At 38.5% G+C, this 15,185-nt stretch overlaps 1 protein-coding gene across 5 annotated transcripts in view; it reads right to left on the bottom strand.

The window, feature by feature from the left end:
* Positions 1–15,185, bottom strand: part of CSPP1 (centrosome and spindle pole associated protein 1) — a 141,489-nt gene that overhangs the window by 37,212 nt on the left and 89,092 nt on the right. For 4 of the 5 annotated variants that reach the window (XM_034763047.1, XM_034763051.1, XM_034763050.1 and 1 more), the window contains 6 exons: positions 14,680–14,829; positions 13,081–13,233; positions 10,057–10,161; positions 6,928–6,994; positions 2,740–2,860; positions 770–915 (listed from right to left, as the gene is read on the bottom strand). In XM_034763047.1, coding sequence (XP_034618938.1) covers positions 770–915; positions 2,740–2,860; positions 6,928–6,994; positions 10,057–10,161; positions 13,081–13,233; positions 14,680–14,829 — 742 coding nt within the window. The remainder of the gene's footprint in view (positions 1–769; positions 916–2,739; positions 2,861–6,927; positions 6,995–10,056; positions 10,162–13,080; positions 13,234–14,679; positions 14,830–15,185) is intronic. The other variant, XM_034763048.1, reaches the window with a different exon arrangement.

Below are 15,185 nucleotides of genomic sequence, written 5' to 3'. Positions count from 1 at the left end.
AAAAGCTGCTGAAACATTCATATGCTTTCCTGTTTAATGGAAGTTAAGTATATCATCATTTTGGGGAACCAAAATATTTTGCACTGCAAATTGATATAAATGCTCCACAAAAACAACACAGAATGTGTTATACAATGCCACTAAAAACATTCCAAGGGGCTGTTTTAGCAGCCAGGAATGAGCTGGATATAGTGGTTCCCTGGCCATACTATTTATGCCATGATGTAGCAGGCAGTGGACTCCTCAGCTCACTAGTTAAACCAGTATGAGAGAGGTAGCCGTGTTAGTCTGAATCTGTAAAAAACAACAGACTAACAGAAGTATTGGAGCATAAGCTTTCGTGGGTGAATGCCCACTTCATCAGACGCAAGTAATGGAAATTTCCAGAGGCAGTCCTCCCTTGGTGTTCACACCTCAACTGCTAGCAGAGCACCTCACCCTCCCTGATTGAACTAACCTCGTTATCTCCATAGTGATTTATACCTGCCTCTGGAAATTTCCATTACTTGCGTCTGATGAAGTGGGCATTCACCCACGAAAGCTTATGCTCCAATACTTCTGTTAGTCTTAAAGGTGCCACAGGACCCTCTGTTGTTTAGTTAAACCAGAATGCCAGTGGAAAAGAAGATACAGTGAGGGCCAGGACCCTGTCGATAGTGTTTGTGTTAAGGGCAATTGTGAGAAGGATTACTGAATTTTCTTTTAAATGCTAGGAAATGATTAAGAGATGCAAATAAACCTCCAATCAGAAAGGATAAAATCCACTTGCCTGTGTATTTAAGTTCATTGAATTCCCTGATATTCTGAACATTGACAGGGTCAGCTGCACCCTTTGATGAAGGTCGTCTGACTGGAGCTTGCATCCGAAGCCTGGCCATCTCAAATACATCCATTACATTTTTATCTCTTTTCCTGCTTGAAAAGTTTGTAAACCAAACATTCAGTCTCACTAACAGTTCCTCATTCATAACTTATTTGAACATGTCACTCAGTATTACTCCACGTGAAGACTATTACTTGGATATTGTATCCTGCCACTCAAAGAATAAAACTATTTGAACACAGTTTTAAAAATAATAAAATTTCTTTGTGTATTACAAATGGAGGCAATGTGGTATCTAAGTTCACACTGATGACATGGAAATGAGCCGGATGGTCCTATGATTACTATGTGATGAGATTTGCAAATAATCAAAACATAAAAGAAGTATAAGGCAAAATTCATTTATTTAACCAGTGCAGTTCTAATAATTTATGTTAGTATAGTTATATAGTACACTAGTAAATGTTCTGTGGTATATTTTTGTAATGAAGTATTCATAACAACATACCTCTCTACAGCAGTAGGCTATTATACAGACACTGCTGGCTTTGTACACACATTATGGCCTGAGAAAAAAGGACTAGTGAAATGTGAATTAGCAAGATTCTAGTGTATGTCTGAAGGAATGTAAACACTCAACAAACCAAAAAAAAAAAAAAAAAAATACAAGAAGCTATTTGTTGGGTCAAGTATTTTCTATATTTAAGACATACAAAAGGAGAAATCTATTATTTCAATTTAAATTCAGATGAAATGATAACTAGCATCAGCAATGTACAACCATAGACATAAGAACTAAATGTTGGAGTTGTATTTTCTGGGTGCAAACACGTGCTTTGCTGCAAGAAATGGAAACTGGAGCCCAGCTGGCATCAGAGACTTATATTTTCCCCTTAAAATCTTAGGTTTAGAAGGCAATAGATATAGATAATAATCAACTGGATAATTCCTTTGGAAAAATATATATTAATGAAATTCATAGATAAGGTCAAAAGGGACTACTATGATCATCTAGTCTGATCTCCTGCATTATACAGACCATTGGACTTCACTGAATTAATTCCTGTTTGAACAAGAGCATATATCTTTTTAGAAAACATGTAATATTTGAACATTTCCAGTGAAAGAGAATCCACAACCACCTTAGGTGAACTATTCCAATGGTTAATTACCCTTATTGTTAAAAATTTGCTCCTTATTTCTAATCTGAATTTGTCTTGCTTCACCTTCCAGCCATGGTATCTTCTTATACTTTTGCCTACTAGACTGAAAAGCTCTTCATTATCAAACTTCCTTTTCCCCACATTTAGTATTTAGAGACTACGATCCTGTCAGTCCTTAACCTTCTCTTTGACAAGCTCAATTGATTAAGCTCCTTGAGTCTTTCACTATAGCTCATGTTTTCCAACTGTTTAATTGTTGTGGCACTTCTCTGAACCCTCTGAAATTTACATCATCTTTCTTGAATTTTGGTCACCAGAACTGGACACAGTATTCCACCATGGTCACACCAGTGCCAAATAAAGGGGTAATAGAACCTCTTGTTATCCTGACAGATATTGCCATTTATACGTCCAAGGATTGCATTAGTCCTTTTGGCCACATCACACTGGGAACTCATGTTCAGCTGATTATTCACTCTGACCCACGAGTCTTTTAGATTCACTGCTTCCCAGGATAGTTCCCTATCCTGTAAGCACGGACCACAGAACACCCTAAATTATGCATTTTGCAGGGTGTTATGCTCAACAATGTAATGCTGTATTATAAAAGAGTTTGAACATTTTGTATGCAAGTTTAATCCCGTAACTGTTTTCATATTTTTGCTTTTGCTCAAGTGTGTTCTGGCAGGTTAATATAGCTTTAGGCATAGTACAAGAACTGGCTTTAGAAGTGTGTATTTAAAAACATCTCACCTTGTAATGGCTACATCATCATCACTGACTACATTGAGCAATTGTTCCTGAAGTCGCCGCTCTTCACTTCGGAGCTGTTTCCTCATCTCTGACAGCTCATTTATCACATTCTTTCTTTCCTCTGGAATTTAACATAAATAAAAAAAAAAAAGTGATAGAGGAACACTATTTGTTTTGGCCACTTCAGAAATCTAAAGTGTAAAAATACATTGATTGTTGTTAAAACTAAGATAATACATATAATAAAAATGCAGGAATGTCAGTTCGTGTGTCACTTTGAAGCCTAAAATGTCTGTAGAGTCAGTGCAAAGCTATGGGAATAGCTACAAGCATGGTCAAGAGCCCTTCTTGTTCAGAATACTACCAGGTTCAATCACCACTGGGTTTTGAAATCTGTTACTGTCCAATTTTTAAGTACCCAGTCATTCTGACTGTACAAATTACACACATGCCACAGCAAGGCATGTATCTATGCCATGCCAAGAGTCCTAGACCATTGTGATACCAGAAGTAATTCAACCAACCACTCTTACTCTACAGCTATTTTGCATGCAACAATTTCATTGGTTATATGATGGAGACTGCACAGATGATGGATTGCCTGGCCCAATTGCCACAGTTCTTCAAAACCGCCAACACAACACAACAAGCACACACAATAACCCTAAAACACAGTTCCTCAAGCAGCACACCCTTTCTTTGTCACGCACACAAGCCAACACAAAAGTCCCAGTACTATCCCCCCGAAACATAAATCAACACAACCACCCTCACAACATAACCAGCACATACAATAACCCCAAACATCACTCTGAAGACTAGAATGTCTGTTGAGTCCATGTGAAGAGAGGGAAACAGCTACAAGCATTGTTGAGAGCTCTTTGTATTTAGAATATCAACAGATTCAATCCCATCACTGGGATTCACAGTCTATCATGGTCCAATTTTTAAGTTCTCAGCCATTATTGGCTTTTTTACAAATATGACTTTATGATTAACCCCATGCAAAGCACAGGCTTTCAGCTACAGTACTAGTGATTATATCAACATGGTCAAGATGCAGCCTTTTATACATTTTAAATTAGTATAGATTTTATATTTAGAGACATCCCAAGGAACCAATTACAGAGTTGTAAGAGGCATCCAAGATTAACAATCAGAAATGTCCCATCTTGTATAAGCAAGGGGGGGGTGTCTAATTTGATTAGACCAGCAAGCAATAGTTCCTCCCCCAGCATCCTGATTGACTTTGGGGTTAGGAGAAAGGACAACTACTATTTTCTTAACCGTGACATGCCCTCCCTGCTCTGGGGGAAGTCTGGTTAGTGAAAGGTAGGGCCTGGAAGCTGTGCCAGGAGGACTGGGACCTTGCGTCTCTATTTTTTGGACTGCCACTGGACAGGTAACAGGCAAAATTAGCTTGTTGTTCATTCTGTCTCCCCCTGGGATTTATGAGACTCCTTCAGAGCTAAGGTCATGGTCTTCGTCACCCAATTTTTAGCATATTCTCCCCTCCCCAAAAAAATGTCTAGTGATTACACTGGTCTGCTGTGGATCTGGCCAAACTCTTTTTCTGGTCAGGAAGGAATTTTGCCACATGCAGAGGTGTTCAGTTCATGGCATGCTAGGTATCAGGGCCCAACTCTTGGGGTAGATCTGAGAATGGAGCCCAGAAGGCTGCGAAACTAGACCATACATTGCTTGCAGCAAAGATGCATGGTCATTAAGTCTCAAGCATTAGCATGAGGTCTCAAGCACAAACATTAGCTCCTATGTATCCTCATTTCCCACATGAGGGCTGGGCTGAACCTTCTGGTTAGGGTTAGGATAAGGATAGCATTCTCTCTCATTTGGTGTTCCTCTACACTGTACCCAGTCAAACCCCTGTTACTATGGTTAGCTACTAAAAGTTGCAAAGCAGTACTTAAAGCCTTCCTCTTTATGTTGTGTCTTATTTGCCTACCTGATCTGACCTGATCGAAGTAAAAATTTCAGCAGGCTCTAAAAGACTATAGATCAGATTTTTAAAGGCATTCAGGCACCTAGAAATACAGAGAGGCACCTAATCCCCATTACACCCACATGTGTCTGAAAATCCCTCTAAGCACGTATCTGCATCTCTAGGAACCTACACATCTTTTAAAATGCAGCCCTGTTTTCTTAATATAAAGTAAAAAAAGTGTCTTTGCAGCGAGTAGCTTATAAAGGAATGTATATATATAACATGAGTAAAGACAGCTAATTGTAAAGGAGAACGGTGGAGTGACAAAACAAGGAGAGAAAACACAGCTCTTCAGAGCTAGCTCTTGAATGAGGCCTGGTCTAGCTATATCACTCAAGGCTATGAAAAATTTCATGCCCTGTGTGATATAATTAAGTCGACGTAACTCCCACTACAGATGCAGTGAGGTCAATAGTAGAATTCTTATGTCAACCTAGCTACCATCTCTTGAGGGGGTGGATTTACTACAGCAATGGAAAAAACCCTTCTGTCACTGTACTAAGTCTCTACACTACAGCAATGTAGCTGCAGCCGTGCCACTGTAGCACTTGTAGTGTAGACATTCCCCCAGTACATATGTACAAAGAATGATGTGATTATAAAGTGATTATTGGCTTGAGTTTGGCACAGCCACATTACTCAAGTGGTGAAACCACAGTGAGTTACACAGCTCATTTCAAACAAGAACCACCTTGTACTCTACATATGCCTCAGATTTTATAGAAAAACAGATTTGAGAGAGATTTTAGACATGCCCTTAAAATATTTTTAATCCTTCCAACTGCAGAGTTATGTGATCTTACATATAATGGGCCAAATTTTCTACTGGGTTACATCTGTGTAAGTCATTTACACCAGGACAAATTAGTTGTAAAATAGTATCAAATTAAATAGTATCAATTCACACCCACTTTGTGCTGGTGTAAATGATTGCACAAGGTGCAGGGCAAGAGACTCTGTCTCAGGGACTCCAAATTCTATAGAACTCAGAAGAAGAGAAAATATACAGTTTATAAATGGAAAAATGTATTGGGAACAAGAACGACAGAAATCACAAATGAAAAGCCCTACTCGCTATTAGATAGTCTAGTCTACTTCTGCCAGTGGAGGACTGTTCCCTACAGTAATTCTGGAGTGCTATGTTCACTGTAGTCGCAACTGTCCCAAATAAGGATTCTAGCACCTTTTACTGGAAGACAATCCCACTGTCTAACCCAGTGGTTCTCAACCAGAGGTACGTGTATCCCTGGGAGTACTCAAAGGTCTTCCAGGGGGTACTCAACTCATCTAGATCAGTGTTTCTCGACTTGGGGCTTGCAACCCTGGGAATGGTCATGGGATGGGTTTAGGGGGGTTGCAAATGCAGGGCTGGCATCAGGAGGTGGCAAGTAGGGCAATTGCCCAGGGCCCCACACCATAGGGCCTCCCGCAAAACTAAGTTACATGCTTCAGCCCCAGGCGGCAGGACTTGTGAGACAAGGTTCACAAGTAAAAACAGGCCCAAGTATCACACTGAAATGTAAGTACAATGTTTATATTCCAATTGACTTATTTTATAATTATATGGTAAAAAAGAGAAAGTAAGCTTTTTTTAGTAATAAGTGCTGTGACACTTTTGTATTTTTAGGTCTGATTTTGTAAGCAAGTAGTTATTAAGTGAGGTGAAACTGGGGGTACTCAAGACAAATCAGACTCCTGAAAGGGGTACAGTTGTCTGGAAAGGTTGAGAACCACTGGTCTAACCAATCTCACTACCAAGAACATTTCCTTATAACCAGCACAAATTTATTTTCTTTATTTCATAACAGTAGCCCTAGTTATACTCACATCATGTTCTACTCTAAAGCAGAAGCGTGATTAATATTAATGTGCTAATACCATGCAAACAAATGCATTTTCTTACATGAGACTTCTTTAAATTAAGGATGATTTTCAAAATAAATTGCCAATATCTGAAAACAAAAGATCAATAATTTTTCCACTAGGGTAGGTGAAAAAAATATTTGTTAGAAAAAATTCAAATAAAAGTATTTGCTGATATCTTTAGGATCTAAAAGTGTCGGAGTTTTTCTCTCCACAAGATAATTACAGTCAATATCAGAAAAGAAGACAACAGAGAAACAGGAGATTAACATATATAAAGGTGTATATTAGTTATGCTATCATGGAATAAAGAGAATACCAACCACATGCACGCATCTGGTTTCTTCTAGCTGGGACTGGAGGAGACAGAACTCTGGATTGTGGAATATCCTAACAAATATAACAAATGTGTCATTTTCATACTTAACAGTAAGTAAGCACTTCAGACAGATGAGAAATTAAAAAGTACTGAACCTAAAAATATCTGGTGCCTGATCATACTGAAACTACTGGCAGAATGAGGGAGAGAGAATGAGAATCTGACAGTCCCTAGTCATCTCTATTACTTAAAAAATCTGCTATTTAAATACATACTAAAATCACCATCATCATTTATTTGTACTGTGGTAATATCTAGAAGTCCCTGTCAAGGACTACAAGGCCCAACTGTGCTAGATGCTGCACAAACCTATGAATAAAAGACAGACCCTGTCCCAGAGAGCTTGTTAGAGAAGCTTCTGGATTGGGACTCAAGAGGCGCTGAGAGCTCTGGAACTGACCCACATGGACTATGCTGTAACTTTCTGTTCCATGTTAACTAAGGATTTTCTACACTGTGTTCCAGACATCTAATAAACCCCCCTGCTTTTACAACATTGGCTGAGAGTCACTCCGCACCCCATTGGGTGTGTAACTCCCTCAGGTGCCCCACTCAGGTGGACTCACTGAAGGGAACTCATGGCGTGAAGTAGTGATGCTGAAGGCTCTGAGGTTTGGTGCCAGGAGGCAGTGAAGCCAAGTGGATTGCCCTAGTGAGAATGTGACCCTAACGGGGTTGACACATTAAAAGAGTTCTCCCTGGGACTGTTCCAGATCTGTGCAAGAGCATCCGTGACAGATGTGAAGGAGGAAACTGTGATATCACCTGTTAAGAAATAATTTATCTGTACAGGAAAATATGCATCCAAGCTCTTGATGTAAAATATATTCTACTGAACACTGAATTAGTTTAAGACTTTGAAATCTCATTATACCTTGAGAAACATGGGTACAAAAGCAACCATCGCTCCACGGATAAGTGTTACCTCAACCATGGAAACTAATGTCAAGTTCTTCTTTGAGAGAGCAGATAATATAACTCCATCAGGAGCTCTTTAATGACCTGAAAATCAAAAAGGAATCCTACAAAAAAGAGGAAACCAACAAATTGCTAAGGATGAGTACAAAAGAACAGCATGAGCAAACATGAACAAAATCAGAATGCCTAAGGTACAAAATGAGTTATACCTAGCAAGGATTATAAAAAGCAATAGGAAGAAGTTCTAGAAATAAAAGCAAGAGAAAGATGAAGAAAAGTGCAGGACCTCTATTTAGCAGGAAAGAAGAGAAAACAACAGACAACATCAAGAAGACTGAGTGATGCCTATTATGCTTCAGTCTTGACTAAAAAGATAAATTAATATTGACAACAAAGGATAATGAACACAAGCCAAAATAGTGAAATTATAGGTTGAAGAATATTTAGATAAATTAAATGTCTTGAAGTCAGCAGGACCTGATGAAATTTCACTCGAGGGTACTTAAGGAACTAGCAGAAACAATCTCGGAACAATTAGTGATTATCTTTGAGAACTCACGGAAGACAGGTAAGATCCCAAAAGACTGGAGAAGGGCAAACATAGAACTTATCTTTAAGAATGGGTGCAAAGAGGACCCAGGGGATTATGCCTAACTTCATATACCTGGAAAGATACTGGAACAAATTATTAAACAATCGATTTGTAAGCATCTAGAGGATTGTGGGATGACAAGAAATAGTCAACATGGGTTTGTCAGGAACAAAGCATACCCAGCCAACCTAAATTTCCTTCTTTGACACGGTTATTGGTCTTGGATGGGGGAGGAGAAAGCTGCAGATGTGATATATTTTTATTTTAGTAAGACTTTTTATACAATTCCACATGACAGTCTCATAAGCACACTAGAGAAATGTAGTAATCTAGTAATTCTAGATGAAATTACTATAAAGTGGCTGCAAAACTGATTGAAAGACAATACTTTAAAAGAGTAGCTATCAATGGTTTGCTGTAAAACTGGGGAGGACATAGGTGGGGTTGCAGGGATCTGTCCTAGGTCCAATACTATTCAATATTTTCATTAATGATTTGGATAATGAAGTGGAGAGTATTCTTATAAAATCTGCAGATAATACCAATCTGGGAAGGATTGCTAGAATTTTGGAGGACAGGTTTAGAATTCAAAAGGACTAAGACAAATTAGAGGATTGGTCTAAATTCAGAAAGATTAAATTCAATAAATACAAGTGCAAAGTACTACACTTAGAAAAGAAAATCAAATGCATATCTACAAAAAGGGGAATAACTGGCAAGTGGTAGTACTGCTGAAAAGTATCAGGAGGTTAAAAGTATATAAACTAATGCAGTTGCAAAAAAGGCTAATCTCATTCTGGGGTGTATTAAAAGGAATGCTGTATGTAAGAAATGGGAGGTAACTGCCCTGTTCTACTCAACACTGGTGAGGCCTCAGCTGGAGCACTGAGTGCAGGTCTGGGCACAGGCTTTAAGAAAGATGTGGACAAATTGGAGAGAGTCCAGAGGGGAGCAACAAAAATGATAAAAGGTTTAAAAAAACCTGACCTATGAGAAAAGGTTAAAAAAAATGGCATAGTTAGTCTTGAGAAAAGAAGATTGGGAGACAGAGGTTGTGAAATCCTCATCATTGGAGGCTTTTAAGAACAGGTTAGACAAATACCTGTCAGGGATGATCTGGGATTATTTGGTCATGCCTCAGTGCAGGGACTAGATGACCTCCCAAGGTCCTTTCCAGTCCTATATTTCTGTGATTCTAAGATGCAAGGGAGAACTTGAGAACTTACAACAAATGTCAGTTCAGAAGTAGGCTGCACTATCTTAGCAATAAAGGCATTCCATCATCTCAGTTATTGTCTATATATCTTACATAAAATAGAAAGGGGGTATTGACCCCTTCAGAAAGAATATATCCAGAATACATTTAAGAATTTAGACAGAGCAGATGATTTAAAAAAATACTTTAATATTTAAAAAGTTTGCACACCAAAGGTACAGCACTGGCTAGGGCAAGTGCATCACAAATTATTTGCACTGTTCTGTCAAAACTGTAACTGGTCACTGATATTTTCACACACTACCACTTGTACACTAATTATTAAGTTTGAAATAGAAGAATCATACTTGCGTGTAATAAGACATATGGCTTTCAACAGAAGGAGGCCTCTCGTCCTTCTGTAAGGACTTGTTCTGAAGAGCAGGAATGACAGGAGAAGGTTGCCTTGAAAACTGAAAATCAGGAAAATGTACAAGATTGTAACAAGTTTCCTATTAATGCTTAATAAATTATTAGATTAAAAGGAGGAGCTGGCTAAAATAAAAGCTTACTGAAACTTTTAATCCTTCATAAAATGCTTCTAATATATTCATCAGCTGTATTTTAATATCATTTCATTTGCTTGGACTTTCTTTTATTTTATTTTTGGCATTTACATATTTTGCTTTCAATGTTTAACTATTTGTTTTAACAAAAATATTATACAGATAGTTGCCTTTTTTTGTTTACATACAATGAAGATAAAGATTTCAGCCTTTTGTGATTAGTTCTTAGATGCATTTTGTGTTGTACTTATAGAAATTACCTTTATAAAATGTATGCATGTTATATTTATTTAGTCATTTTTAAATCTTATAATTAACTAAGTCACATATCCTCTTTTTTCCCCCTCTATTCAAATGCCACATTTTTGTAAAATATTTCTCCAACACACACACAATGAAATTAATCTATGACAAATTGAGAATCTGTCTGTGTAATCTATGAATTCTGTGTGAGATCATGAACTCTCTGTATGTATCTTTATCAAGATCCAAACTTAATTTTGAACGTACAGGCTTCTGTCTCCTCTGTTTGCCTCCCTGTTCAGATGACATTCCAAAGACTGGTGGCAAACAAACAACAAAAGAGGGTCATTGACTCAAAATGTTGAACCACTGAAATGTGATTGCTTTAGACAATAAGATAGCTCCTAACCAGGAGACTTGGTTTGTCCCAGGAGAGGATGCCTTGGAGTCTCCTGGGGAAGTTGGCAAGACTGGCAAGGGAGTTACCTGACCGAGAAGACTGGAAACTTTTAAAAAGTGAGGAGCTAATTTATTTGCAGTCTTTGGCCACTTTTTTCCAGCTCAAGATAAGGGAGAACCAATCCAGTACACAGGGCCTGCATGAGACCCTCCTGAACACAGATGGCGCGACAGGGATATTGGGTTTAGGATGTTTGTCGTGTTATATATGATCTGTACTCTCTTGTTCTTTGTCTGTTAATTAAAAGAGCCATAATGTGCTACATTTGGGGCAAAGCATCTGTTGTGAAGCAGATCACACACACAATCACATGCTTTCAGAGAGAATTAAACTATGAACCAGAATGCTCACACTTTGGGGAGGGATTCTGTGGTAGGGTGTGAGTCAAGGAAGTCTGAAAGGTCAGCAATACACATGAACGGGGATAGGCAACTAACTAGACAGTGGGTTCTGCCTCTCAGGAGATGATGCTAGATAGCAGGCCTGTGCCTGAGCGCGTCCCTATGGACTCCAAGATTGGGGCAGTGGCTGGATTTCCATTCAAACTCCTGAAGGCTTAAAGCATCTGGGAATCCAGAGGCTTGGATTCTCATCACAGCATTTGGTGGGAGGCCGGCAGGAGGCACCCGACTGGATCTGTGACATAAGCCAACTGTCTTTCATTTAGATAATGTCCACTATTATTAAATGTGGAGGATTTCTTACATCATTCAGGGCAAAGGAAAGGAACTGGGTAAGAATTTTAGACCCAAATCAATCAAATCTCAAATTTAAAAGGATATTCTTAGGCCCATAATTTATCCTACTGTGTTCTTACTTGCATCTGTATCTCACCAAAAGGGTAGACCACATACACCATGAAAGACTTAGTCCAACCAGGGAGCCTAACCTACACAGTAGACTGGAGACACAAGACATCCAATCTATAACTGCCAGGAGGTACCACAGAGGTATTTCTGAATCAAGCTATTCTGGTTTTCAACTGTTTTGCTAAAAAATAATCAAAATTTTTCATAAGGAGAGACATTTTCTGACCAGTTATACTATGTGTATAGTAGTCCGTTACCATGATGACTATATTATCAAGGCCAACTGACAACTCTCTGACTCAACCTTCCAAAAAGAACTCAAAGAAGAACCCATACCACAATTCATCCAGGAATTTAAGAATAGCATCAAATCCTTCCCCAAAAACTCAGAGAGACTCTACAACTTCATCCCCCACAAACCCACCTGAGAATTTCGGCGGCGCGGTGCTCCGGGGGGGTTGTTACAGCGGGGCGGGGCGGCGCTTGGGGGAGGGAGGGGGGATGTTTCAGATTGCTTATCATAAGAAATTGTACTCTGGGCATCCTGTCACAGTGGGGTACCTCATCCAGTGCACTAAAATGCCCCAATAACAACCATGTGACTGAAACAAGACAATCACTATGCTCTTAAATGAACTCATGCAGAAAACTGACAAAAGAGACAAAAACACCATATTACCTGTGAGCAAACACTTTTCACAAAATGATCATTCTACATCTAACCTGTCAGGTCTCAAACTCAAAGGAAATAGGCTCATCTTTTGAAAGCACTGTGCAGAAGAGCTTAAATTCATAACTATGCTCGACACTAAAAATCATGGTCTCAGTAAAAACACTGGATTTATGGCTCATTACAATAATCTGTAACCCACTAACTCTCCTTTGTCCTATGACTGCAGAGGTGTTAACTGCCCACTTCACCTGGAATAGTCTCTTGCAACATGTTAATATCTTATGATAAGCAATCTGTTACATCTTGTACTTAGCTGTGAGACTCTAAGCACCTTTCCCAGATGTGAAGATCTCTGTGTAAGCTTGAAAGCTTGTCTCTTTCACCAACAGAAGTTGGTCTAATAAAAAAACATTACCTCACCCACCGTGTGTCTCTGTGCATATACTAGACTTTTTTGTCAAAATTTCCCACCATTGCTAGTGTTAGTAGATATAAAGGAAGGACTAGTGAAGACAGGGCCTTCAGCAGCTGCTAGAAAACAGTTGCAGTTTATTACCATGAGTCAATTTTTCTAGCAATTGTCTTACTAAAAATAAAATAGGACAATATGTTTAGACTTTAGAAAGTCCAAAGTGTACCACCTTTTTTTCCTCTTCCATCTTTGCTATTTTTTCTCGCTCATAATATTGTCTAAGTTGTTCATTCTGTTTTTCTTCCTCCTCTTTCCTCTTTTTTTCAGCCTCTTTTCGTCTTTCTTCAGTTAATCGAATTAGCTCTTCATTTTTTAATCTTTGCTGTAAAGAGAATATTGTTGGTGAAAAAAAAAAACCTTTAAAAATATTGATTATTTTTTTATTTTGCTTGAAAAATTAAAATGATATACGAGTGGTAAATATGAATGGAAAAAACAACATGCAGATGATCTAATGAACAAAGTTTTCAAATTAGAACTTTTGCCATACACCTCTAAAACATCTGAGGTGAAATCCTGGCTCCAGTGAAGTCAATGGCAGAACCCCCACTAACTTCAGAAAGGCCAGGATTTCACCTCAGATGCATTGGTCTCATTCAGAGCTAGATTGAGGCTCAGAGGCTTTTAAAACTCAGCCTTGAGTAAACAATGGTACATAGCTGTGCCACCCCCACAGGAGCCTCAAAAATAAATTGTTGCTCAGTCAAAATTCTTTCCCTGCTCCTGGAGGAAAGTTGCAACAATACTTTACAGGATGCAGTTTATTTCCCTCATTATACCAGCCCACCTCTGTTAATCTGCTGAGAGAGACTGAGACAAGACTCCCATCCCCACCCCATCACATTGCTCATAAATGGGAGCAAGGGGGCAGAATCTTGAATGCTGGGATTGTGGTCCATGCCACGCCCTAGCCTATGATCTACATAGGTTTTACACAGCCATGCAGAGGATTAGAGGAGGTGTTACTTCCCTGCACAGCGACATAACATAAGGTCACAAGCTATCTATCCCAAGTTAACTATGGAAAGAAATACAATCAAATTAATTCAGCTTTTTAAAACTGAAAAATACATCTAAGCTTTTTATTTTGAATTACATTAAAATTGCACACCGCGATAACAATTTTCATTACCACTTGTTTCAGGGCAAATGTCAAGAAATTACCACTTTTTTTCAAAAATAAGTATTCCAGCCTTGTCCAAAGGAACATTGCCAACTTTTTTTAAAAAAAAAAATCATGCTTCATCTGCAATATTTCCCCCTACTACATTTACAAGTATTTCCAAAGTCTTCTACAACTAAAAGATTAGAAAAAAAAAAAAGACTTCCCTATTTTTCAGTTTGTTTACTTGGTGAATTTGACAGTAGTCTGCATTCCCCTTGTATGATCAATCTCCTCTGTGCTAACACAGCAGCAGGTGAAAGAAAAAAATATGTTCTTAAAATAAGAAAACAACTGTAAAACCACAAAAACTGACATTAGGCCCAGATATAGACTTAATACTTGACTATATTTCAACTTTAAAAAAAAAAATCTGACTAGATTTCAAATTGATGGTGTTCTTTTAAGACTAAGGGAAGTGGAAGGATTTTGCTGACTACTTGTGAGCCCCATCTACATTCTAGTTTTCCAGTGAGGTTCCACAAGCCTGTTTCTGACACAGAGTATTTTATGAGCTTCCTTAGAGTTTGCAAAATGCAAATATTTCAATGTGCTGGTTAGGGGCAAGGGAAAAAAATCAAAAGCCATTAAAATTAGATAGCATACTTCCTCCTCTTTCCTTCTTTTCTTTTCCTGTTCCTCTTCATATTCTTTTTGAATTCTGGTCCTCTGTTCAGCTAGCCGCTTTTCTTCTTTTTCTTCTTCAATTCTAAGTTTTTCACGCTCTGCCTCTTCCCTGAGTCTCTTTTCCTCAATCTAGAGAACAAAGCTAACATTCATTAGTGGTCCAATGAATAATGTTTACATGTGTGACAGGTTTCAGAGTGGTAGCCATGTTAGTCTGTATCAGCAAAAAGAACAAGGAGTACTTGTGGCACCTTCGAGACGAACAAAGCTTATTTGGGCATAAGCTTTCGTGGGCTAAAACCCACTTCATCAGATGCATGCAGTGGAAAATACAGTAGGAAGTACATACACACACACACACACACAGATCATGAAAAAATGGGGGTTGCCAAACCAACTCTAACGAGACTAATCAATTAAGGAGGTCTATTATCAGCAGGAGGGAAAAAAACTTTTGTAGTGATAATCAGGATGGCCCATTTCAA

This window comes from Trachemys scripta, chromosome 2, assembly GCF_013100865.1.
Source record: "Trachemys scripta elegans isolate TJP31775 chromosome 2, CAS_Tse_1.0, whole genome shotgun sequence".
Classification (NCBI taxonomy): domain Eukaryota; kingdom Metazoa; phylum Chordata; order Testudines; family Emydidae; genus Trachemys; species Trachemys scripta.
This window is presented reverse-complemented; position numbering and strand designations above follow the sequence as displayed.